Source organism: Mustela putorius, unplaced genomic scaffold (assembly GCF_011764305.1).
Source record: "Mustela putorius furo isolate JIRA1106 unplaced genomic scaffold, ASM1176430v1.1 tig00003845_pilon_pilon_pilon, whole genome shotgun sequence".
NCBI classification, from domain to species: domain Eukaryota; kingdom Metazoa; phylum Chordata; class Mammalia; order Carnivora; family Mustelidae; genus Mustela; species Mustela putorius.
In genome coordinates, this window is record NW_025421998.1 from 58,694,085 (window position 1) to 58,720,275 (window position 26,191).

At 43.3% G+C, this 26,191-nt stretch overlaps 1 protein-coding gene across 2 annotated transcripts in view; it reads right to left on the reverse strand.

Moving 5' to 3' along the window:
* Positions 1–26,191, reverse strand: part of JAZF1 (JAZF zinc finger 1) — a 316,337-nt gene that overhangs the window by 22,996 nt on the left and 267,150 nt on the right. For both annotated transcript variants that reach the window (XM_045062825.1, XM_004762553.3), the window contains exon 3: positions 16,963–17,159. In XM_045062825.1, the coding sequence (XP_044918760.1) occupies positions 16,963–17,159 (197 nt within the window). The remainder of the gene's footprint in view (positions 1–16,962; positions 17,160–26,191) is intronic.

The window sequence follows — 26,191 nt, forward strand, 5'->3', positions numbered from 1 at the left end:
CTAGTATGTGGCAACATTCCTGTCATTTAGGAAAAGGCTATTCTTTCAAGGTTCCCCACTTATTAGAACTATGCCTAACATGGAGAGAAAAACATCAAAGACGCACAGCCTGAGTCAGGCCAGTCAGCAAACCTTTCCTTTAATTTTAGAATGACTTATCTGGGAAAACTGCTGGTGGTTCAGCACAACAGGGGTTTTGCGTCTGGGCAGGAATGCTGCTCAAATCGCCTTCAGGTCATCACGACTGGCCTTGGCAAATATGAAACAGTAGAGGTTCATTTGCAAACCAGGTCCGTGGCTTGATGCTGGCCTGACGGTGGTAGAATCACCTGGAAACCACTAGAAGCTCCCAATTCCTGGCTCTCCTTGTTACGTTTGACAAAATTTAGAGTGGATCCCAGGGATCCATATCTTTAGGATGCTCCCAGACCAGGAAAAATTGGAGAACTACTGAAATACAGACTATCATGATAGAGATAGTCAGTGATTTAAGATAATGTCTTGGTTCTGAAAGAGAGTACTTGACTGTATACTGTCCCCGAAAACCTGTTCCTGCCCCACCGTGCCCAGGAAATGGCACCATCACCCACTCAGTTGTTCTGACAAGGAACCCAGGAGTCACTCCTGCCTTACCCTCTCCCTCCACTCCTGGAACTCCTGTAGGATCTACCTCCCAACACCCCATGTCCCTCCACACTCCACCCTATGCCCCTGTCCTGTCGCTGCTGCCTCTCCTGGGGGGCTGCAGCAGATACCAACTCCCCTTTTGCCATTCTCTGCCTGTCTCCCAAAAGTCATTAATCAGTCAGAATCATCTTTTAAAAATGTACGGCAAACCATGACATTACCTGTGTAAAAATCCTCCAGCGGTTTCCGGTTATACTTAAAAAAAGGGGGGGGGGCTGAAGGGGCAAACTCTTGCCAGTGGGGCATTTTTCTCCCTCCCTACCCATATGAACCATACACCTTCTTTTTCTTCATCTAAGATGTACTGATCTTTATTTATTTATTATTATTATTTTTAAGTATTTTATTTATTTATTTGACACAGAGAGAGAGAGAGAACAAGTAGGTAGAGAGGCAGGCAGAGAGAGAGGGGAAAGCAGGCTCCTCCCTGAGCAGAGAGCCTGATGTGGGGCTCAATCCCAGGACCCTGAGACCATGACCTGAGCTGAAAGCAGAGGCTTAACCCACTGAGCCACTCAGGTGCCCCTAAGATGTACTGATTTTTAAAACTCAGAGTGAGTATCAGTGCTTTCAAGAAGTCCTCTGTGACGCCTCCCTCCAAGGCTGGGCTAGGTGTCCCTTCCTTCTGTGTACACACCATACTTGTCTTCATCAAGGAGCTTTGCATTTTTAATGAGTTTCACCATCTGTCTCTTCCTCACTTGTCTCTGGGCTCCTTGAGGATGGGGGTTATGGCTTTTATCTTGGCACATAAGTCTGGCACATAGTACACACTCAAGTGTTTGTTCTGTGAATCAACAAGGATACCCCTCCTAGTTATTCCTGGAAAATAGTCATCCTAGAGGATGAGGGTGCACTAAGCACTGCTGAAGGGTATATAAATGAATCACATTTCTTATTTCCAGGGGTCACAGAGGAGAGCAACCAGGAGTGCGCTTTGGAAAAAGGCAGACCTGGGTTAAGATCCAGTCACCCAAACACATCAACAGCATGCCCTTGGCACGTTACTTAACATCTCTGACCTCTCAGTTTCCACTACAAATGTAAAATGGGGATGTGAAAAATGTGCTTAGCCAAGGGCACAGCACATTCTAGGCATCCCCACTTGGAGACCAACGTTGTTACTCCTTTCTTTTTTTTGGAACCCAACACAGCGCTTGAATTCACAACTCTGAGCTAAGATCAAGAGTCAGATGCTTAACAGATGAGCCCTCCAGGCGCTCTTGATATTCTTCTCTTTCTTCTAGGCGGGAGCATCACGGGTAACTCTAATGCCCCCTGCCAAGCTGGGGTAGAGATCAGAGGATCTTTCTTCCACGGTTTTCATGACTATTCTATTCCATAAGTCCTATCTCTTGATCTGTTTTTCTCCTTGGGTGATCTGTTTTAACAGAATTTGCAGGGCGCCTGATTGGCTTAGTTAGTGGAACATGTGACTCTTGATCTCGGGGTCATGAGTTTGACACCCATGTTCGGTGTAGAGATTACTAAACAAACAAACATCATTTCTTAAAAGAACAGGCTACTGGCAGTAAAGTTCAGTCATCTGATTCCACTCCATTCAGGGGAGACTCTCACGGGTGACTCAGACACGCCTTACCCCTTCTGCCCTTCTCCCTCCAGTGGGCACATTTCCACTGTCCAGTGTGACTAACACTATCGTCCTTATAACTGCCCGTACTCTGCTAAGTACCTAAAGTGGGAGGAACGCTGGGTTAAAAGTCTGAACCCTCTCTTTCTCTCTGGGTAAGTTTTGCCAGCCTCTGTTTCTTAAAATGTCAAGCATTAAACTGCTTTTATCTCAGTAATTAATAATTAGCTTTGGCAAGCAAGAAAGAAAAAGGAACAGCTGGATCATTCTCGAAAGTGTATTGTAATAACGAAGTCCGAAGAGTGCGCTAGGCTTAAAATGCAAGGAGGTGGCAAGGCTGCATAGATGCCAATAAAGCAGAAATTCCCACCTGGGGGGCTTTCCTCGATTGACAGAGTCAGTGGGAGAGTCTCCATTACTCTTCCCGGACAGGGGTCTGTGCCCTGGGGCGGACAACCGGTCTCCACAATGGTCGCTCTATACGTGAAAGCCCTTCAAGACTAGAGGCAGTCTTTTCTACTGCCGCGTTTTAGCTTGGAAATCCCAGCTAGTGATGACTTTATGGGTTTGTACGGTCTAGACAAGAGGGTTACTCTTTGGTGAAATTGCTCCTCAGGGAGGTTACCGTAAAAATTCCCATACTACTAATTACCATGCCGAAGGGCAGGCTACCGAGAGGACGCTGGCCTTTGGCAGAGGCTGCGGTTGGAAACCCAGTACTCCCAAGCTTTATCACCGACTATGTTTATTTTCTTCCTTGTCAAAACAAGGACAGGAAAAGGGGACAAGAACCCTAGTGAGAAAAATCAACTCAAGGTAATAAGGGAGGACAAAGAAAGAAGGCTGCCCACACAGCTCTGACCTAGAAGACGGGGCTTGCTTGGATAAACAGGGGAAAGCTGACCCTTTTCCTGCTTTATGTTTTCTACGTAGGTTGTTTCGACTTTCTCTGCATCTTTGGACCGTTGCAACAGGGTGTGTAAAGATACGGTGGTCCAGACTACATATATGGGGAAAATGCGTCCCAAAATACTACAGCTGTGGTGCTAAAATCCGGAGGAACTCACAACTATTTTGACCTTAGGTTTTACGGACAGATAGAGGTAGGGGGCTGTATGCTCTCCTGCGAAACTTGGAAGAAATCATTTTCACCTACTCCAGGACCAAGCCAAGAGAAAACACCTGTCTAGAAAGCCTGGGACTCTGGTTAGCTACCTCTTTGGGAGGAAAAACAGGTTTCTGGGAAGGAAACTCAGTAAGATTGGGAAGATGAATGTGTTACGGCAAGATTGAGGCCATTCGGAGTACTTCAGAGACAGGCACTTTTAACTGTTTCCTGCGTAACCTTATTTTCACAGACCTCGATCCCCTTGGGATCTTGGCCGAGCCAGAGGAAAGCAATGCTTCAGGAGGCCGATCAGCCCCGATGTGTTCACCAGAGCTTCACCATCTCTCTCCAGAGAGACTGAGGGACCATAATACCTGTTGTTTGGTATTCAGCTAGCATCAAGGTCATGGTCCTGGGATGCAGTCAAGTCAATTGCCCCGCATGGGAATGAAGCCCAGGGCCTGAGGCTTAGTAACACCATGCCAGGGTCATCTGAAGTAACTTCAAGACACAGAGTTCCAGATGGTGAGCATCACGAACCCAGGGCAAGACGGTCTACCTCACAAGACTGTAAGGAACCAGCACATAGACCTGATTGTTTCGTATCTTCCTCTGTCAATGAGAAGAACCAATGACAACTATTAATTGGGCAACTAGGTAACAATCTGGTTTATGACACTAATAAATTCAGGCCACCCAGAACGCTTTCGAGACAAGAACCTGACATTGCTCCGAAGGAATCATAAATTGCCATCTTCTGGAACATGACAAGAGAGGCAAAATGTTCTGAGAAACTATCCACTCACTTTTGACTCCTGCCACTTTTCCAAAATATACAATCATATAATAGAAAATACAGACAAAGTGAACAGAAATTCTAGGAGGCTGTGAGATGCTATTTTTAAGAGTCACTGCTACCGTGAACATGAAGCTCCTTTCAAGTTTATATATAGCATAATTCATCTTCCAGCTTGCCCTCCTTGCTTGACAGAATTAAAGGGACAAAGCTCCTCACTGTACCACATTGACAGCTTTAGCTCAATGGTTCCCACCTGACAAAGGACGAGCTTTCTAGACCTGGCAAACCTTCCTCTTCTGGTGACGCCAGGAAACAGATCTTTGTAGAGAAGCGAAGACAGGGAGGAAAAAAAGAAATCCTTTCTGGAAAGTTTATTACTGATTCATTTTAGGAAACATGGCTCTATAGATTATTTACATGTGTGTTAGCTGGATTCTACCTTTTAATTTGCCATGTACTTGCCAAGTATCATGTATTAATGATCAATGGTGTACACATGCTTCTGTAATGTAAGCTTCTTATGTAGCTATCCCAGAACCTCACATTTATTTCTGAAGAGAATTTTAAAATCCCAATTTTTAGATTTGCAGTTACTTCATAATTTTAATTTTACGGGTTTGGTTTCCAAAAGGGCTTATTCATTTCTGGGGGTGGGGGAACTCCAAAAAAACAACCAACCCTCCAGACTGTGGTGCGTTGTCCACAGGTGGTAGTAGGGACCCACCTGGTCTGTCACAACCAACTCCAGGCCAGGCCCCTCTGGCAGGTCACTCGCAACTGAGCTGCAACGTTTTAATTTTATGCTTTTAAAAGTTAATGATTTGTCAAGTTTTGTTAGTCTTAAGAAAATAATTTCCTTTAGGTACAGCCTAGCATATTCTAAATCACACACACATATATTACTAAAACCAAGTGGATTTAATTAAACAATTTTTTTCAAAGACTATTTCCTTTTAATGGCAGTGAAATTCTGTTCATAGCATCTGAATGCTCCGCCAAAATTAACTTTATTGAGTTGAATTTTAGGGAGACTTCCCCCCCACCCATGGGATGAGACTTTCAACATGATTACGGTTTAGAATTTTATGGAATTTTACAGAGCAGTCACCTAAGGGGATGGTACGGGGGCATGTTCAAGATATAGGATCATGATTGTGTTCCAAAAACATCACCCAGAATGGAGTGCCTGGCACTGGCCCTCGTATTTATGAGTTTACAGGAGTTCAGCTGAAATAATGCGGCATGGTTCTGCCTGGTGGACAGAAATGGGAACACAGCATCCAATGGAAAAAGCATGTTGAGGTCCTTTCCACCCCTGAATTTAAGATTGTATGCAATTGTTTTCTTGTCAAACACTGTGACTAGAATTTTTACCGTGCAGTTACATAGCCTATAAAAAGCTTGAGAAATCTCACACAGAAACACTTTTTTTTTTAACTATTTGCTACAAGAGAAATCTGCTTTATACATGTTTTTCTTGTTATTTGGTATTTCTTGTTATTAGGGCAATTTTGAAAACTGTATCCATTTTAAAACTAAAAATCCCCCCGACCAAGGCTGGAAAGAGACATCTTAGTTGGCTGACAATGGTAGGCACTCTCTAGCTACTTTAGTTTATTCAAAATTATTGGACGAAAGGAAACTGGTTTCTCTGAATGAATGACTTGTTCTCGGGGCTATAATCATCTGGAACACCTTGGCTGCCTTTTTTGTCTTTAGGGGGAAAAAAGTAATAACTGGGTGCCTACGTAGAAAATATAGCACATCATGGCAGAGTTAAATCTCAAATTCCTACACAGCTGTCCCCCAACCAACTTCAGTTTCTCGGGGATGATTTTTGATGTGTGTTTCCATGCCAAAGAGAGCCTGAATTGGCTAGGTTTAAAGAAACAAACAACTTATTGAGCCCAGAGGAGTATGAAAGCCATCTTCGATCTGGTTAAGATCAAGCCAACTCATTTTTGGTCTGATGGATATAAAGCGACACAGGTTTCCAAGGAGGAGCGACATAAACTTGGTGGCAAGCTGCTAGAAACTTGTGTGTCCCTAGCACCAGATTGGGTCTGGTAACTTTGGGTACTAAAGGTAGCGGAACTTTCTCCCTTCCTGTCAAATCCCACTTTCTTTTTAGTGCATCTCCAAGAAGTCTGCACAAAGCCCTGGGACAGGAGCAAGGAGATTCTGTACCTTGACTTTCTCGCAGGCACAAATTAGCTGACTGCTTTCCCATTTTTCTGCAGATTCTTTAACACTGTGCAGCTGGTCGTGCCTGGGGATCATTTTATTTTGAAAACTAGACCCACATGGAAAAGACATTAAAATAAGTTTGCTGCCGTGACACCCGTGAAGATGAAAGGGCTTCTCTGATTTTAATATGCTGTATTTTAGGTGGGAGGGAAAAAAAAAAGCCTTCTTTGGATACACAGCCATTTGGCCGGGCTGAAAATTCATCAGGTGTTAAATCCCCATCGCCTTCGCGGCAGAGGTGTCCGGGAGCGCCGCGCGTTTGTTTATTCATGTTTCCAGCGGAATCGGCACCGTTTTCCAGGCTTACAATCCATTGCTCTCTTTAGCACTCTGATTTCGGCTCTGGAACTTGCTTTCCAAGGGAAATTACTGAGAAGTGTGCACTGATGGGTGCTGGCATACGAGTGAGCTCTGGACCTTGGCTTAAAGAGACTGCACTTTTTTGGGGGGGGTGGGTAGGGGAGCACAGCACAGTCTTCATGTGTGCCCTTTGAAATAACTTTATCTTGTGATCTCTCCTGATATTTTTTTGGCAGGTGCAGAGATCCCTGCTGGGACAAAGAGAAAGCAACTCCTATGGAGAACCAAAGCCTTGCTACGAAGTGTTTCCTGCAAGAGGTGAAAGAGGACTGTCAAGACTTTTTAGATTTCCTGTGGGAATTCTTAATAGCGGACATACTATTTTTCTTGAGTTCAATTAAACAACACAGTTAAGAGTAGAGAAGAAATTCTGGTTTAAAACTATGTTAAATGTCCACAGTTAAGCAAGGTATTGCTAAAATGGTAGGCCTCAAGAATATTTTCATTGGAAGGTAAACCATAGACAGCTCTGTCACTGCAAATATGACATCAGAAGATAAGCCGCTTTTGAGGGCTGCTCAGGATAGAAACTTTTTCTTTTTTTTTTTTAAGAGTTTCAGAGGATAAAACTAAGCCACTTTAATTTTCTTCCCTGAAAAATTCTCAACATAATGAACCACTTTTTATCTCACGGGAAGCAAAATGTTTTGGCAATGGAAGATCCAGATGCTAGAATTTTCTATCAGGAATCCTTTTAGTCCTTAACCAATTCTAACTGTGACCTAAGACCAAGCGTCTGACAACTAGTTCTGCTTGGTCTCCCCTTCTTTCTTCTTTTCTCCCCGCTTTATTTCTTCCCTTGGTATGCATGGGCACTGTTTCATTTGACCATGCTATTGATTCCTCAGTGTTCCTAAGAAAGCTGAGGACTTGGGATTCCACTTACTGTCTGTCTTCAAGGGAGAGGAAATTCCAGAGATTTTAGTACCTCAAGGACCCACTGCATGTATTTACCTCCTTTGTTCTTAAATGAATTGTTTACAGCAGAGGAAATGCTATTTGCTCCCTCAAGCGTGGGTGGAAACTGGGCTCCCAGTCCCCATTTCTGCCCGGAGCCACTGATTCTTTTTTAACATAATAAGCAAGCACGTCCAGAGCGCAATGCACAGACCTCAAGTGTTTAACTGAGAAGTCTAACAAATGGATCCGTTTGGGTAACCAACATCTCAGTCAAGATATGGAAAATATCATACCAGAAAGTTCTCTTGTACACACACCCCTATCTCCATGCTCCCTGAGTCAACCGCTGTTCTGAGGTCTGTCTCCACAAACCGGTTTGCCTGTGGCTGACTTTCTTGCATACTCTGCCTCCTCTCACTCAGTGTAGTTTTTTCTTTAAGATTCATCTATGTTTGTTCGGTGTAACATTACTCTGTTCCTTTTTATCGCCAACTCTGCAGGCCACTGTATGGACAGATCTCGATTTGTTTATCCACTTACCTACAAGTGAATTAACCTTCTGGGTTTTTTGTGACTAGAGCTGCTCTGTGCATCCTTGCACTTGTCTTTTGTGGACTTGGTTTCACTTCCCTTGGGTAAGTTCCTGGAGTCGAATTGCCAGGCCAACTGCACTTTGGCTTTGGAGCCCCAAAGAAGCTATGTAATCTGAGAGCATCTCATTCCCCTCAACTGGGTGGAGGAACAGTGACCTCTGATGCTCTCTCCCCTCTTCAGGGCAGCTCTGAGGATGTTCTCTGCCCTTCAGAGAAAGGAGAGCAGGGAATTTCTAAGATGCTGTAGTCAAAATTCACCTGGTCCTAAAGACCTTGAGATGACGTAGCCCTATGACCTAGATATATCTTATTAGTGCAATGTTTAGTTCTGCCACATCATGAAGGCCCTGAAAATGAAAAGCCGCTCAAAGTGGGTGGGGCCAAGGGGCGCCCCCACCTCCGACTGCAGTGGTGGCTGGGCCTGTGTGGCCATTTCCTTTAAGAAGAGAGGGGACAGAGCTCATAAGGAGAGTGTGCATTGTTGGAAACATTCAATATCCCATTTTCATCGTGCTTTGAATTTCCACAATTAAAAGGGCTATTCTCATTACATTAACCAAAATAACAAAACAAGATCTAAAATCCGTGAACCAGCTAACTCTTTACTTCTACCATCCCTGGTCATAAAGCAGTTATCATAAATGTCCCCATATTAATAATGTAGACTGTCATTTTTGTTTTCAGATAGGACACCCCCCCTTCCTTCAGAAAATGGGCCTCTGCCCAGAGCAGGTCATTAGCAAGTACCACCTGTAATGCACATTCCTGGAAGCAGCTTTTTCTGAGGTTAGCGCAGACCAAAAATAAACATGCACGAGCACCCTGGCTGGGGCTGGTGAGATACTGTCTGCCCGAAAGGACTCAGTTAAGAGCAGAAAGTGTTTTCTTAGTTTGGAATGTGCTATTCCAGAGACTTCAAGAAGCCCTAACTAGATTGCCTGCATCAGTGCTTCCCACCACTGCCAGCCGACAGTTCCGGAACATATGGGGCTTCTCTACCCCTGTATGTTCTTCTGCAGGGTCAGGCCCCTCCAAAGCCAAGCTCCTTTCTGAGCTGATGGTTTCAGGAGAGACAGTGTTAACACAAGGAGATCCTGCCATCCTGCTTTCTAGTTCATTCATCTTCACAGTGAGGTAGGATTGCCTCCCACGTACAGATACGGAAATGGAGACTTGGAAAAACTTAAGGCCAACACTCTCTCCAGCAGGAGAACCGAGATTTGAATTCAGATCCCTCTGATGCTTAAGGTTCTCTTCCCTTTACTTCTACATTCCCAGAGTTTTGAAAGGTGATCCAGAAAAACCCAGATTCACTAACACCTTTTGTTAACATACCCAAGGTCTGATCACTAAAATTCCCTAAGCTGACATTCGGTAATGATCATGGAGTAGAAAACTGTCTGCCCCAGGTCACTTTCCCACTGATCTCATCTCATTCCAGCTCCTCTGGAATTTACATTTGCCTTATAGAATCTAAGACATTTTATGAGTGTGCATATACAGCTTGTAACTGTGCTAAAATGGCACAGAGGGAATGGCGCTGTTTGTATCTCTCTCGTCTTACTAATCACCCATGCTGATAATTTAGGCCATCTGTGCTTATGTCATGTTCATTACATGTCTGTCCTACAAGTCTATAACTAAAAGATGTAAGTTCTACTCCATAAGCGCTAGGCCTTACACTTTTCTGTACCCACAAGACCTGGCACAGCACCTCTAACAAAGGAGATACTTAGTAAATTATGTCAGATGATAAGATGCCGAGTCCTGGTGCTGCGGAAAACAGCAGCCATGCCATCTGGGAACCACTTGAACTTGGGCAAGGTGTCATGTAAATGAGACTTAGTTTCTTTTGTCTTTAAAGTGGGATTGATAATGGTGAATGTGAATGCTTTCCTGCACTATAAAGCGCTACAAAGATCTAATCTATTATTATTACAGATCACCAAGTTGACTGTTTTCTTCCAGCCAAGAAAGAGTTTTGTTTAGAAATCTAGATGTCTTATAAGTTGTGTAGTTATGGAAAAGTAATCGAAATACTATTTTGTTCTTGCCATCCTTACTCTACCAACACTTTGAGAGGCAAGAGGAGATGAAAAACAAGTTGCCACAAGCAATGGTGGGGAAGGAAGCAGAACTGGCCCCAAGATGGGAGCCTGACCCTCAGGAAGCAGGATAACGGTTTTACGAGTCAATCAAAAAAGATGATGGAAGAACAATGATTAGACCAAATTAGTATGTAAACAAACAAGCAAAAAAACCCATGGGCCAGGAAAGGGTGTGTTCCTGATCCTGAACAGAACGCAGGCCAGACGGAATGGCAACATCTTGTCATTCTCCGGCACAAGACAGCACTTTATGTGAAAAGGCAAATGGGAATCTAGGCCGCTTTCCTAACAGGAAGATTTGGGGGAATGTTTCTTTGGTGTGGCCTAGATGGTCAGCTCTTTAGGGCAGGACCTGTGCCAACGACCAAACAATGGCTTCAGGCATTCATAAGTAGGTCACAGAATTCAGTCTTGCTGAAATATTTGGCTTTTCTTTCTCGTTTTCCACCATAAAACAGAATAGGATTTCTCTCCTTAAGGTTTTGCCTTCTATTTCCTCCTCCTCCTGGGGTGGGTGATAGGTTAGTTTAGACTTCACCTTGGTTATCTCTGAGATTTTCTGCTTCTATTAAGCCTACGGAAGTTTATCTTGCCTTCTAAAAATAAGGGCACGGCAGGGCTGGGGAGAGTCCATCTCAACCCCATTTAAACAGTTTCTAAATGTCAAGTAAAATTTTATCAATTTTGTAAGTCTATACTGCACAGTAATTTGCATCCTGAGGGAAAAATTAATACTTTTTAAAAAGACCTGCTGCGGACCAGTAACTCCTGGAAATTTTGAAATCTTATAATCTGAGCAACTTATTGCAAAAGCCATAAAGGAGTGATAAGGGTCTACTGTAAGGCCAAACAGCAGGAGACACAGAAATATGAAGGGAAATAACACAACATAAAAACTCAAATTATGCATTCATAGATATTATCTGTGACTTCACACTCATTACAGGGAGCCTAAACAAGAAAACAAAAAAAACTGGTTTAATTTCCTTGGGTGCCTTTCTCTGGTTTAATATTTTAATGCCCCCCATCCCCACCGAGTGGGCCAAAATATATATACAAATATTTTCCAGGAGAGACTATGCAATGCCATTATAACCAGAAATCCAGCCAACTCTTTCCATAGCTTCTCCATTAAGACATAAGCGAGCATCTGTTCAGTCCCATTGGACCCATCTCTGGAGTCCTAGCAAGTCGACTACAGTAACCTTTCTCCAGGCAAGGTGGAAATATGTTAACCCAAGCAAGAAAACACACGGCTATGACGACTAGACTGATCACATTTTTAAAAGAGCGCTTTCCCAACTTGGGCTATGGGTTAGAATGATCTAGTTTGAGAGCGCTTTTAAAAACACCCAGTGCCCAAGCCTCACCTACCAAATGATCAGAGTTGGAGCCCAAGTGAAAAGTGGCTTAAATATCCTCCAGGTTTGGGGGAGCGGTGCAGGTGGGGAGGTGCCTGGGTGGGTCAGAGGGTAAAAAATATGACTCTTGATCTTGAGGTCATTTGAGCCCCATGTGTGGCATAGTTTACGTGAAATTAAAAAAAAAAAAAAGAATCTTCCAGATGATTTTGATGGCGAGTCACTGTTTTAAGAGATTCAGTGGCAAATATGAGGTGGGAGGGGAGTCGGGGGGAGAAGTTACTTCTTTGACTAATCCACAGGCACTATAAGCAATACAATTAGCCAGAGCTAACCCCAGACCTTTCCTACAGGATGACCTCCCTCCTCCAGGAAGAGATAATTAAATTAAGTTGAAGAAGATGAATTCATTAAACTCTTTCTTGGAGGGTGGGGGGCCATCAGTAGTCCTGTCTCAATCTTCCCATCATATACACTAAACAATTGTAGTTATAAAATAAAGCAGACTCACCTTACTGAATGGGAAAAAAGAGAAAAGGAGAAAATCACACCAATTTTCCCATCATATTAAGGGAACCACAATTAACTTTTTTAGAGTAAAAAATACAATTGGGATCATGCTGCACATGTGGTTTTACAACCCACCAATGTGAAAACCTTTCCGTGTCACTACATGGGCCCCTAAACATTTCAGTGAATAACCGCAAAGCAATCCATTGTTTGAAATGGCCATTATTTCCTGGTGACTGAGGCTTGCTTTAGGTTTACTCAGAGACATAATTAGGACCATGATCCCTTGAATGACAAAGTAAGATTAATCTGAGAACTCCTGATAGGATAAACTGTTGGCATAACAGTAAAGAGGAGGCGGGTGGGTAAGGGTGGGGGGCCGATGGGTGGCATCTGACTACCAATGGGTAGCAATTTGACTGATGGAAATACTCCTGCCACGGCTGATTTCAAGACAAACCTTCTAACACCTGGTTTGCAAACCTGAATATTTATTTAACAACCGGCTCTCTGCAATCAGCTTCAGCTCATCCTTAAAGAAAAGCCCAGCTAAACTAAAGTGATCTGCTATTTGAACAGTAGAGTGGTAAAGCGGGAGTTCCGTGAATGAAAGGGAACCACAGTTCCAGTTATCTTAACATTCTGTTGTATTCTGGGTTTGGAGTTGTCAAGTTGGTAACTGAAGCAGCGAGATGGCTGAAGGTCTAGTCCAAGTTTTCTAAAAGGTCTTCTTGTGGCAAGTGCAAGTGCTTTGGAAAGACCATGTTTTTTTTGAATAGACAGAGGTGGGGCTTTGTGAAGTTAACCTTCATTTTTTTTTTTAAATTTTTTTTTTTTTAAGATTTTATTTATTTGACAGAGAGAGATCACAAGTAAGCAGAGAGGCAGGCAGAGAGAGAGAGAGAGAGGAGGAAGCAGACTCCCTGCTGAGCAGAGAGCCCGACATGGGACTCGATCCCAGGACCCTGAGATCATGACCCGAGCCGAAGGCAGTGGCTTAACCCACTGAGCCACCCAGGCGCCCTGAAGTTAACCTTCTTAAAGAAACCTTCTGTTTCTTTATTTTTTTAAAAAGATTTTATTTATTTATCTGACAGACAGGGATCAAGTTGGCAGAGTGGCAGGCAGAGAGAGAGAGGAAGGGAAGCAGGCTCCCCGCTGAGCAGAGAGCCTGATGCAGGGCTTGATCCCAGGACCCTGAGATCATGACCTGAGCTAAAGGCAGAGGGTTAACCCACCGAGCCACCCAGGAGTCCCTGTTTCTTTAATCTGTATATGGGAATAATAATGTCGTCTCAGTTGAGCTGGTTGAGTTGGGATTAAAAACACCATACATCAAGTACACAGTAAAGCGTATAATAAACGCTCTACAAATGTTAGTCGACGTTCCCCCTTAGTGATTACACTCTAGATGTTATTATTTCTAAGGAGATGGGTATGAATTCTTTTGACACTTTATTTGCAGGGAACCTAATGAAGTTGATCTTTAAATTACACATCTTTATGATTTAAACCAGGGGTTGGCAAACTATGGCCTGTGAGTTTTACAAAAACTTCTAGTTTTGAAGAACACACCGAGTTCATTCATTTATAGAGCTCTATGCCCGCTGTCCTGCTCCACGGCAGGATTGAGTCACCGGAACAGAGACCACAGGCCCTAGAAAGCACGAAATAGTTATTATTTGGTCCTTTAAGGAAAAGGTTTGCTAACTCATGATTTAAACCATTCTAACTTTCCTTAAGTGAATACTTTCTTTTATATATACATATACCTAGATATATATGTGTGTGTGTGTGTGTGTGTGTGTATGTGTATATATATATATTCAAAAAATAAAACTTAGAATGGAAAATGAAAAAGATGAGGAAAAAAGATTCTCCTAGGAGTTAGAAATTGCAAAATACATATTAGGTCCAAGAATACCCGAGAAATACTTGAAACTCCAGGATGAAGCTGAGCTCTAATTTAGTCAAGACAGTATATTTTAAAAAACTATTTTATAAATGAAACTTTCTACAAGAGGACTATTACTTCTGGACCTGGAATATACCTTCAATGTGGAACTTGGAAGAGTGAATTTAGGAGGTAGAAACTTGGAATATTATTTACAACTTGGCAAAGAAAGTGAGCGAAACCACATTAGTCAGGCAAAATAAGCTGATCTCTCTAACTACAGGTAAAATAACATTTCAAACATTGAAAAATGTACACAATCAAAATTGCAGAGGGTAGAGGTTTAAACAACCATTTCCCCTAATTTTTGATGTTTACATGGAACGTTCTTCAAGCAGCAAATAAGTTACCAATGATCCTGACAGACTGAAAATGATACATCTTTACCACAACATAAATTAATTCTCTCAGTGGGAAATTGTTAAAATAGGCAAGGTGTCAGAAAGGTTTCTTTATGTCTGAAGGAAAGGAAATGATTCCATTTCTTCCAAACATTCTTACATGAAAAATAATAAACTCTCACTTTTAAACTGTCTATTTTCATGGGGCTCTATGGCACCCGCTACTAATTGGTGCAGTCACGGTTATCTGGCATTGGCCACGAGTCAGTCCACATTAAGTCAGGTATAAAACACTCTCCAGCATAAAACCACCCCCATAATTCATATTACAGATGAATAAATATTCATAGAAATGCCCAGAAAAGGGATTGCAGAGTTACACTACGTCCTCACAGCATTCCTTAGATTCGCATAGCAAATATTACACAAAGATTCTGGAAAAGTAAATCTTCACAGAATAAAAGAGAAGGGAAATATGGTGGCCGTCTAAAGGATCAGACAAATGCTCGACACAAATAAGCCAATTCAACCTCTATGGGAGTGTGATGCTGATTCTGTTCCTGAAGCTACTAGTTGATAATTCGAGACCATGGGATGAACATTTATTGAATGCTTGGTGTATACACATGCTCTCACATTTAACTCACACAAGAACCTGTATAATGGGTAGTATTAGTGACTTGTAAAGGGAGAAGTACGGATAGGCACTCTGATTGGTCTGTCTCCCATGCCTGTCTTATCTTCAAAATGCCTAATCATGACCAAACACAAGGTGTCTATCAGCCATAGTCCCCCAAACTGCCCTTAGGAAGGGGGTCTCATAATCAACTAAGTCAACTTAAGTCTAACTAAGTCTCACAGTCAACTAAGTTTGGGAAACTTACTAAATCCTCCCCTTGGAGAATAACAATGTACATTAAAGCCATGCATTAAAGAAATCAGTGTACTTTAGTCTGACCCATCACTTCCCCCATCTGATTAGGAAATCTCTTTCTCTCCAACTACTATTTTATGAAGTAGATATTCTGAAGCACAATTTGAGAAATACTACTATAGTCAACCTATCTACCTCCCTTGACAGGAGAAGGCTGAAAGAGAGATCTGCAAACTGTCAGAGAAAATCAACTTTCTTAGCCATAGTCAAGGGGCTGATGCAACAGAGATGATGGTGTGATTTTAGGGGGCCTCTCTTTGCTCTCAGGATCAACACAGTGTCTTGATTCCTGCCGAATGCCCTGGTCTCACCTCATGCAGGTCAGCCTGCCTCCTCCTCACAGAGCTTCTGCAAAACGTTCCCTGGTGAGATGTTCCTCCTTTCCCTCTTTACCTACTCGAGTCCTACTTATCTTTCAGGGAAAGCCTTTCCTGAATTTCTGTCAGGATGCTCTTGTATCACCGAGTTTCATGCAGTACTTGTCACGGTTACAAGGTTCTATTTACTTAATGCCTGGTCTAAACTCTGACTGTGGAGCAGGGAAATAGATTCCCTACTTCTCAGATGGGAAAAAGAAGAGGAGGGATCTTTCCAGCCTCCTTGGACTGTCCTTACTCATTCCTGCCCATGGAGTGGGAGCCACAATTTAGTGGCTCTCTGATTTGGGGAGAAGGGGCTGTGTGTGCTCATCTCAGAGCCCGGGGGGCACCCAGGTCTACTTGGCCTCCATGTAAAAGGGGGGTTTGGGAAATAAGTTGAATTCAGGAAAAGACATACTAAGAGAAGCCCAGTGGCTATGGATCCAAGTTCCATTCTGCAGTTTGGCTTTAGTCACTAATAAAGTTGATTTTGATCTTTCCTCTGGCTGCTGTTTAATTTTCCAGTTGCTTCTACATCTGGGAGGGGAAGACAAAGGTGTGCTTGTTGGCCCCCTGGAATGCCAATGCCTTCCACGGGGCCTAACCTCCTTCAGGACAGGAATGAGGTCTCCTTTGGCTCACTATGGTAGCTCAGTACCTGGCACATAGAAGGCAGTTATAATTTTTTTTTTTTTAACATTTATTGTGGAAAATGCTTAAAATAAGCAAAATAGGGAGAATGGTCTAATGAACCCCTGTGTACTCGTCACCAAGCACCAACAATAATCACCACATGGCAATCTTGTTTCATCTACTCTTTCACCTGACTGAAGCAAATCCACTTCAGGCTTCACACATGGCAGTCTCAAAAAAAATACCTATAAAACCATTATCACATACTCTATACACAATAATTTATCAGTGATAGAGGGCTAAATCAACAAACTCAGAGAGATCAATGAAGAGTCAGAGAGGCAGTGGGTCAGAATCATTGTTGGTCCCCGGCCCCCTACTTCCCCCAGTGTATCATACGTCGCACTCCCATGCACGCTGTTCCCCAACAACTATCCCCTCCTGCCCCACCCCAGGTGGTAGGGCCAGGCCACTCACCCGTGGGAGTGCTGCTGCGGAATGAAGAGGAGGGGGTGATGGGTGGGGTCACAGGAGGAGTAAGGCTTCCACTGCTGTGGCGTGGCGGAGTGGACACATTCCCTCGAGACACGGAGCTGGACAAGGTCAACGAGAGCTTCGGCTGAATCTTCTTCTTTAGGGACTCCTGCTCTCGGCGGGCAGCATCTGTCATGAATCTGAAGGAACAATGGAAGGTGAGTAACTGGGCCCATCACTAGAGCACGAGGAATGATGGCAGTTTCCCCGAATTTGACAGATGCCCCTCCTTGGGAAAGGGGATTGTTCACGATCTCAAAAACTTGTAACAGATTCCTTTTTCCTACGGGATGAAAGTATCCCACCAAATGCCCAATGAAACAATATTACAGTATTGTTACAGTGTCTTAAAATGTCTGCTTTTATACTTGGAACATGTCTTCCTGTTCCTCACGGGAAGGCCCTATTACTTCCAGAGGCAAACCCTCCTTGTGGGAAACTTGTACACATGCACTATGTCTACACCAGCGGCAGTGCCTTTGGTTAGAAGACGTCCTCTCTCTTGGAAGCTCCTCTCATCTTTCAACTCATAGAAAGCCCACCCATTCTCAGAATTTCCCAGCACTCCCAGGTGGAAAGGGCCTCCTTCATCTGCGGGTGGGTAGGATTTATTGTCCCCACTGCTTCACTGCCACTTAACATATGCGGCCTCCTGAAAACGGATCCTTTTTGTATTACTCCAGATCCTCATCTTGTTATCTGTTTTTTTTTTTAAGATTATTTATTTATTTATTTGACAGGCAGACCACAAGTAGGCAGAGAGGCAGGCAGAGAGAGAGAGAGGAGGAAGCCGGCTCCCCGCTGAGCAGAGAGCCCGATGCGGGGCTCGATCCCAGGACCCTGGGATCATGACCTGAGCCGAAGGCAGAGGCTTTAACCCACTGAGCCACCCAGGCGCCCCTTGTTATCTAGTTTTTAAAAATTTTCCTGGCCGACTGAAGGTCTTGTCTCCCTACCCATTAGCTGAAAGAAAAGGACACAAATCCCCAGAATTGCGGCTAGGACACTGCCAAGTCCATCTCAGTAAACACTGACAGAATGAAGAAATCTGCCCAAGCAGATTCAAGAAGGGCAGAGAGCAGTACAAGGAGGAAGATGACTGCTAGAGACCGGTTTATGTTGGGATTTTATTACCCATAAAGAGAAAGGCAACTTTTCCTGGTCATTTCACTTTGGACACTTCAAAGTTATCCCTTCCACACTTCTCTTATGTTAGTAACATTCAAACTGTTCTTTTCTCACTGCATAACAGTTCATAAATTCATGTAATACAAGATTCAAAGCAATCTATGCTCTCACCTAAAGAACAAACTTTTTTTCAGACATCATACAATGTTTCTTAAAGTAGGCTCTGAGTCCAACATGGGGCTTGAACTCACGACCCTGAGATCAAGAGTCACATGTTCTACCAACGGAGCTAGCCAAGCTGCCAGCAAACTTTTTTTTTTCTTTTGTTTTTTTGGTATTATTGATAGGCAGGCTTTGTCAGCTGCATTTTTGGAAACCGGCAGAAAGCCTAGTGAACAGAGGGCATGAAAGCATTTAGGGAATGAAATAGGCACCCATGCCTACTGCCTTGTCCTCTGAGCCATGGCCATCATTCTCCCTGTACCCAACACCCCCATCATTATGTTCCATTTTAATACAATTAATCATTAATTAATTCCATTCTCCTTAAACAGGGTCATAATGACCCAGTACATTTCACATTCTCTCTAAAAAATTTCTTAGTATTTGTCTTCATTATGCTAGGAATTTTTAAAAGTCAACAGATAGTTTCATTGCCTGGTTAAAAAAAAAAAAAAACAGCCAACCAAATGCCCAATGAAACAATATTACAGTATTGTTAGTGTCTTAAAATGTCTGCTTTTATACTTGGAACATGGATGGCACATTTCTTGAATGGTGTCTGCAATATAATCTATATATATAATAATCCAGATTTTTATGAAGGGCTGAATGATAATCAAGTTACATGCTTTGCCTTGAGTTCTTAGGTTTTGTGTTAGAAGATGGAGAAGGTTTAAAAAGAAAGGAACAATGCCGCAAAACAGAATTGTGTGCACCTGGTAGCTAGGTACTTATTTATTTTCAGGTGCAAAGTTGGCTCTACTCTTCTGAAAACTGCTTTCCACCATCACCCCCATACCCCCCAAAATTCTACTCAAAATATGGACTCTCAGAGAAAAGCAAAGAACTAGTGCTTTCTTCTATTATTCCAAGTAGAATTACTAACTAGCACAGTGCCAATCTTCTCCAATTGCGGTACATGATATGTGGGGAGTGGGCAAAAACACAGGATAGACATAGTGCCTCTTCAAGAAAGACCAATGGGGGCACCTGGGTGGTTCAGTTGGTTGAGCAGCTGCCTTTGGCTCAGGTCATGATCCTGGACTTCCAGGATCGAGTCCCGCATCGGGCTCCCAGCTCCTTGGGGAGTCTGCTTCTCCCTCTGACCTTCTCCTCTCTCATGTTCTCTCTCACTTATTCTCTCTCAAATAAATAAATAAAATCTTTAAAAAAAAAAAAAAGAAAGAAAGAAAGACCAATGGTTCTCAACGTAGGTAATTCAAGTCAGTTTTTTGTTTTGTTGTGTTTTTATTTTTTATTTATTTATTTTTTTTAAAAGATTTTATTTATTTGACAGAGAGAGATCACAAGTAGGCAGAGAGGCAGGCAGAGAGAGAGAGGAGGAAGCAGGCTCCCTGCTGAGCAGAGAGCCCGACTCGGGACTTGATCCCAGGACCCTGAGATCATGACCTGAGCCGAAGGCAGCGGCTTAACCCACTGAGCCACCCAGGCGCCCCTTTTGTTGTGTTTTTAAAGCAAGGGAGTTGCATGCTCTACTGACTGAGCCAGCCAGGCATCCCCCAACATCAGTTTTTTAAACAGTAAAAAAAAAAAAAAAAAAAGAAAGAAAGAAAAAAAAAGAAAAAAAGCAGATACCCTATGGAGTAGAACACAAAACGTGTATCTTGCACCTTAGTGAGACTACAGGGCTTGGAGCCAGGCACACGGGGGCTCCAGCCCTGCTCATGTTACTATGTGACTGGAGGCAAGTTTGATAAACCTCTCAAAATCTCAGCTTTATTCTCCTTAAAACGGGACTAATGACTGCAGGCAAAGGGTCAATAGACATCTTTTTCCTACTGCTGGAGAATCTGATCTTTGGTTAAGCTCAGGTAATCTGCTAAGAGGGTATGTCAGCTACACCTATAGTCAACACTCCCTATGAGCCCAATGACCCCTGACTGGTCCTGGACTGCGAAGAGTGAGAGACCATTTACACACAGCGGACAGGGGAGTCAGAGCCTGGGCTTCCCAAAGAGTGTGGTGATCTTGTACCTTGGCACGTCCCAGGCGGGGAGCCGGAAGCGTGCCCATGGAGTGTCACAGGATCTCTGATGCCTCGTCTGCCAGGGAAGCCCCCACCTTTGCCTGTGAGGCATCTTGTCTACCTTGTACCGGTGAGGACTCGGCACATGGCCAGATGTTGGCCCGCTGGCAAGCTGTGGCTCTGCCCACTATTCCTCTGGTGAGACCCAGTCCACCATGGCTTCCAGTCATCCTGTGAGTCTGAACGTTTGTGATCGAGGAAAACCACCAACTAACGGACAGGATAGTGCTGACCTCAGAGGACAGTTGTAAGGATTAAATGAGGTAGTCGTGTCTGTCATACAGAAGTGGCTCAACATGGAAGCTGTTACCATTATATAAACCTTTATAATCTGGTTTTACCTATACATCCTGTCTACCTCACCTAACTCCAAATTTCTTGGGGACTCACTGCATGTTCATAGCTCGGAAATGTTCATAGCTGCAGGATTGTGCCTCATCTACAGAACAGATTGTGGCTTGGCCAACTGGGAATCAGCCCGGGGGCGGGGGGAAACAGTGCCAGTTGGAAACCCTTGTCAAAAGAGGGAGGTAGGAGAGGAGGGAGACAGGCGTGGGGCAGAAGGGCAGGCTTCTTTGTGTCTTCTCCCACCCCAGTGAAACAGTATCAACAGCTCATGTCCTTTACTGTAAAATACTCTCCTACAGCTCAGATATAAAACAACACCCATAAAAAACCACAACAACGTGCCCACACATCCCCTACCTTCACCCCGACAGGTGTGTGGTCAGCTACGGACAGCAATCTATTTTTGGCTTATATCTGCTAAGTGCTTTCTAGAAGTGAGAACGAGACATAATGTTAAAAGCATTAAACATGAAACTCATAAAGCACTTCTGCCAACCTTCCTCTCCATGTACCCTCCCTCCTCCTCTCTTGGATTGCCGGTTGTGAACTTGCTCGCAGCTTGACTCGTAAATCAGGGCAACCCTGCCATACCAACATACACAGCTGCATGATTAATTCCCAGGGAAACACACACACACACACACATGCCTCAGGTGCTGTGGTTACAATTCACCAGCTTCTTCTCACTGGCAATACTGCCTGGTTCCTCTTCCTCTTACCAACCATTTTTTGAGACCTATTAAATCCCAAATACCAGCATTTTAAAGTAATGTCCCACCAATACAGCTCTTTGTCAAAAGATGGGCAGATTCCCAAAGGCAAGGCATCCCTCAGGTAGATAAGTTTATAAAAGAGCCTGATGAGGCAGAGAAAGGCCATGAGTGCAGCCGGGAATGGGGGACCCTCGTAGTTTGGCTTTGACCAGAATGCTTTTCTGGTCAATCTACCTCCCACCTTCGAAGGCAGCTGCCCTGTGACACATACTTGAAGGACCACAGCCCGGATTCTTCCAGTGTCCTTTCAGAATTGTCCCCCTGTATTCCCACGGCTGAGAGGAAGGTCAGTCTTGGGAAGCCACATTGCCCTGTGGTCTGAATTTTTCTTGATGGGTTTTGACATGATGGGTCATCTTTTTTGAAGCCTTCAGTAACAGGATCCAACCTGGGGGCTTTAGAGCTGGAAGAAACCCAGGTAAGAAGACCATCTAGTCTAAGCCCCTCATGGTTCACATTAACTGGGAACTGAGGTCGAGTGGCCTGTGCAAGGTCACTTTGCTGGGGAAGAGCAGAGATGGCAGGAGAGAATTTCAGCCTCAGGGCTGATTCCAATGCTCCACATTCTGCCAAGGAGCCATGGGCATGTCAAAGAACTCGGAGCTCTCTTCCTTTTGCTCCAGACTCCTGGTCTTCAAGGTCAAAAGGGCTTAAAGAAACCAGAGCTTAGGGCCTCGAGAAATGTACAGGGAATCCCTTCGGGGGTTTAGATGTTGGAAGTGGGGTGGGTTGGGAGACAGGAGGCCTCATTCTCTCCATGTTGGCCAAGTTTTGCTGTGTGGGGCTGCTTGACTCCTGGGGGGCCCTGGCTTTGTAGCCTCATGGGACTGTGATGTGGAGAAGCCTGGTTGTGCCTGCCTCCCTGAATTCTTTCTGCATTGCAATGGGAACCATTCCACTGTTACAGTAGTGTGCTACTGTGGGTTTGTACTGGCTTGTGAGAGCTGATCATTAAATTTTCAGGGACTCTTGTGAGTCAGGTGTTAAGTATACCAACTATTAAAAATTAAATTATGTGAATTTGTAGTTAAACAAATATGTTTTTTAAAAGGTAATATGCAAAGCTTATCAATTCTTAATTATTTTATCATACTTTACTATTATTTATGTTTCGGGGGTTATTTACATTAATATCCTATCTGTTCGCTATCCCTGTTATATAATGGTGTGCTGTTTATACACATTTTCCCAACTCTGGTCAATGACATCATGGTGCCAGCTTGAAGCTGTCTGCAGTGGGTATTTATAACACGGAAATTGGCAAATATTACTAATCAGGGCTTTTTTTCTCTCCCTAAGTCAGTTATTCAATATTTATCAAAATACCTTATAGTTAAATATTATTATTATTATTATTTTAATGTTGAAAGAGCATTTGAACCAGACTTCTTGCCTACTAACACAACCAATCAGGGAAGGGATAAAGAATATATAAGAAAGTCTTCTTTTCCTTTTAAAAATTATAAAAATCCATCTCATTGAAATACACTTACGTAAACACTTTTATGGGCTTGTGGCTCGTGTTTAAAAAAATCTTTTCAAATTGTGGAATGTACACACACACACGAGTACATATTTACATGCCGTTTAAAGAATAAAATGACAGTCTATAGCCTCACCAGCTTATGAAAAAAATATTACCAGAAGTTTGGAGTTTCCAGTTACAGGTATGGTTGATTTTTCAGGGTATTTTCCTTTGAGTATTGCCTTTCCACACACAGAGAAAGCTGAGTATTTCTTAGGGGGAAAAAAAGAGTCACCTGAGAGTTCTTTCACTGTTGACTAACAGCCTGGAAATCTGTGGTCAGGCAGAGTCGTGTTTTCATTTTGAAACTGAAACTGCCATAAGATTAATTTTAACTTTCCTACAAATCAGAAATGCCCAAGTTACTTTAATTTAATATGGTCATTTGTAGTAATATTTGTTATTGCTTGGGGAAGTACATATTCCTTAAGTAAATTTTCAAGACTCCGTTATAAATCTTTTAAACCCTTAGACCACAATGTTCATTCAGTCCGACATGTTAAATGTGGAAACATGAATATAACACCACAGGGGGAAAATGTCAAACTGCTGGTCCAGGGAGACCAGTTTCAACCACAAACTCAGGAAATTTACAGATTTCACTGGAACCTGGGCAGAAACCCCACTGCCACCTACTCTACGGCCAAACACCTGAGCCTAAGTGTCCTGCTGGGGAAAAAACCACATGGCTTTCCCTGGCTCTGGAGAACTCAGGCATGGAAGTGACCACTCAAAACGTGGGTCTCTTTCGGAGAAACTTGAAAAGAATCCAAACTACGAGATGCGTGGTGTGGTTTGGTTGTTGTTCTAAGACTCTGGAGAGGGCGTGTGGTCCGGAGGCCTGAGCTGTGTGTTGGGAGGCTCGTTCTGGGGTCAAGAAGCCGGTGGCCTCCAGAAGTCCCAAAGCTCTCTGTTCTGGCCTTGGTTTGTCTACTTGTTAAGATGGAAGTGTTCTGGTTTTACAGATATATGTAATATAGCACACTTAAGTTCCTTCCCACTAGGCCCAGTAGCCAATGATTTCAGAAACAGCATCGTACAGTATTTTCCAAACTTTTTTTTTTTTTAAAACCTCAACCCATAGAAGTGTGTATCGTATTGGGAGCCTGGACACTTTGTATAATTAGGTCTGCAATCTGCAATTATGAAATATCCAAAGCTCTGAAAACTGGAAAACGTTTTATAAGTTTGGCAGCAGAATTCACTGGGAGACAAACCCTGAATTGAACTGCTTAAAGGCTACTTATACAATTTATTGTAGTTAGTGTGAATATTCACATGCCTCACTGCACAAATATTAATATGGTTGATTTCTGGGGCTGCCCTGGACCCTGCAGGGAGCATTATGTAATATGCAGCATTTGTACCATATTATCTTTCTGAATCAGAAAAATTTATAAAACATACCTGGACACGAAGAATTTTTATGTAATTTGCCTGGAACAATAATTTCATGAAACAATTCTTCCTACATGTGATACACTCTGATATATTTCTCTTCTCTTTCATTTTAACGAAACATGCCTGTCACTGATTTCTTGACCTACTAACGGGGTCAGAGCCTGAGTCTGAAAATATTAGTGTAGCAGTTAAGATGGTGGTGGGCTTTGGAGGAAGACCATTTAGGTTGTAATCTCTGCCCTATGCACTCCAGCTGTGAGACCTTGGGCCAGTTACATCTCTGTGCCTCAAGTTCTCTCTCTCTGGAAAGAGTGACATGTCAGTAACAGGTCCTGTCCTACAGAGTCATTGTGAAGATTGAGTTAATTCATGTAAAGCACTTGGAACAGGGCCTGGCACGTTGACCTTGAAAGAGGTCAGGTTCCTGGTACATGATGGATATGAATGAAACTGTTCTGGAAATCCCAATTCCCAAATCTTTCACCTCTGACACCTATGTCAGCAATTGGTTATTTCTGAGCTGAATTACTGAGTAAAACAGTAAGTACTTGCCATCACTACTTCTGATTCAGAAAGCAAAGAGCCGCCCTGAATCTGCTCACATTGATTACCCTAGTGCTGCAATCCCAGGAACACTGGAGAAAGTAGTTTCAATAGCTAGAATACAAACAGAAGGTCCCTCTCCTGAGGGACAACAGGCTTGGGGGAAAGGGTGCTATCTGTAAACCCCCATACTTCTTTACTTCTCTGAGAAGAACCAAGCCAAAGAAGGTCCTTCTAGCAGGACAAACAACAGGAGACCATCCACACAGCTAGCCGACAGAAAGGCATCTTCCTAGGAAGTTTAAGCCTGCCCTCGCCCTGGGAGATTCATAAAGCCACACAGGGCTCTGACTGGTCCACACCCAGCCCCCTGTACAAAGAGCCACATCTAGCTACCTCATTGGAAGTCCAAAGCTTTGTTCTGCTTTCTCAATGGCCCTTTGGGCATTGCCATCTTTTAGGGAAGATGAGTCTGCGAAACCCACAAAGATTTTAAGGAAAGCAGGGAGCTGAGAGGTAGACCATGAGGTTCCAAGCACTCCCAAATTTGGTGACTCACGGCTCCGGACAACGGGATTTCTGACCCAGCAAGGACACAATCGATCTTTCCAGTGGAGAGTCCAAACTATACTATACTATATATACTTATATAGTATACAAACTATACTATATATACTTATAGTATATAAGAATATACTATATTCTTTTGTCTGCTACTACATGCAATGCAGGACAAAGATGCATAGAAAGCCAGTAAGGAAGTAAAACCACCCACAGGACATTAGAATATAGGTCGTGGGAAATGACCATGGGAATGATGGGTCCATTTTGGCACGTGATGGTGTATGGCCCACATGTCAGCAGATCTGACTGCTGCTCTGGGTCACCACGTAATGATGGCTTTCAGAACACACATCTGCTAATAAACTCATGGGGCAGGTCTTCACATTTCAGCAGTAACTTCAAGCCGCAACGCAGCTGAAAGAGTATTTGGTTTAAGCAGCTGGCCAGTGAAACATAACCTGTGACCAAAAAGTGGGGTACTGGCTCGTCCACGCCTCTTTAGTAACAGGGGGCCTTTCTGGTGACCACTGGGAACTTGATGAACAAATGTTGTTCTGTTCAGTAGACAAAAGTAGACAAAATTTAGACTCCCAAGTAATGCTGATTTCAGGAGGTTTCTAA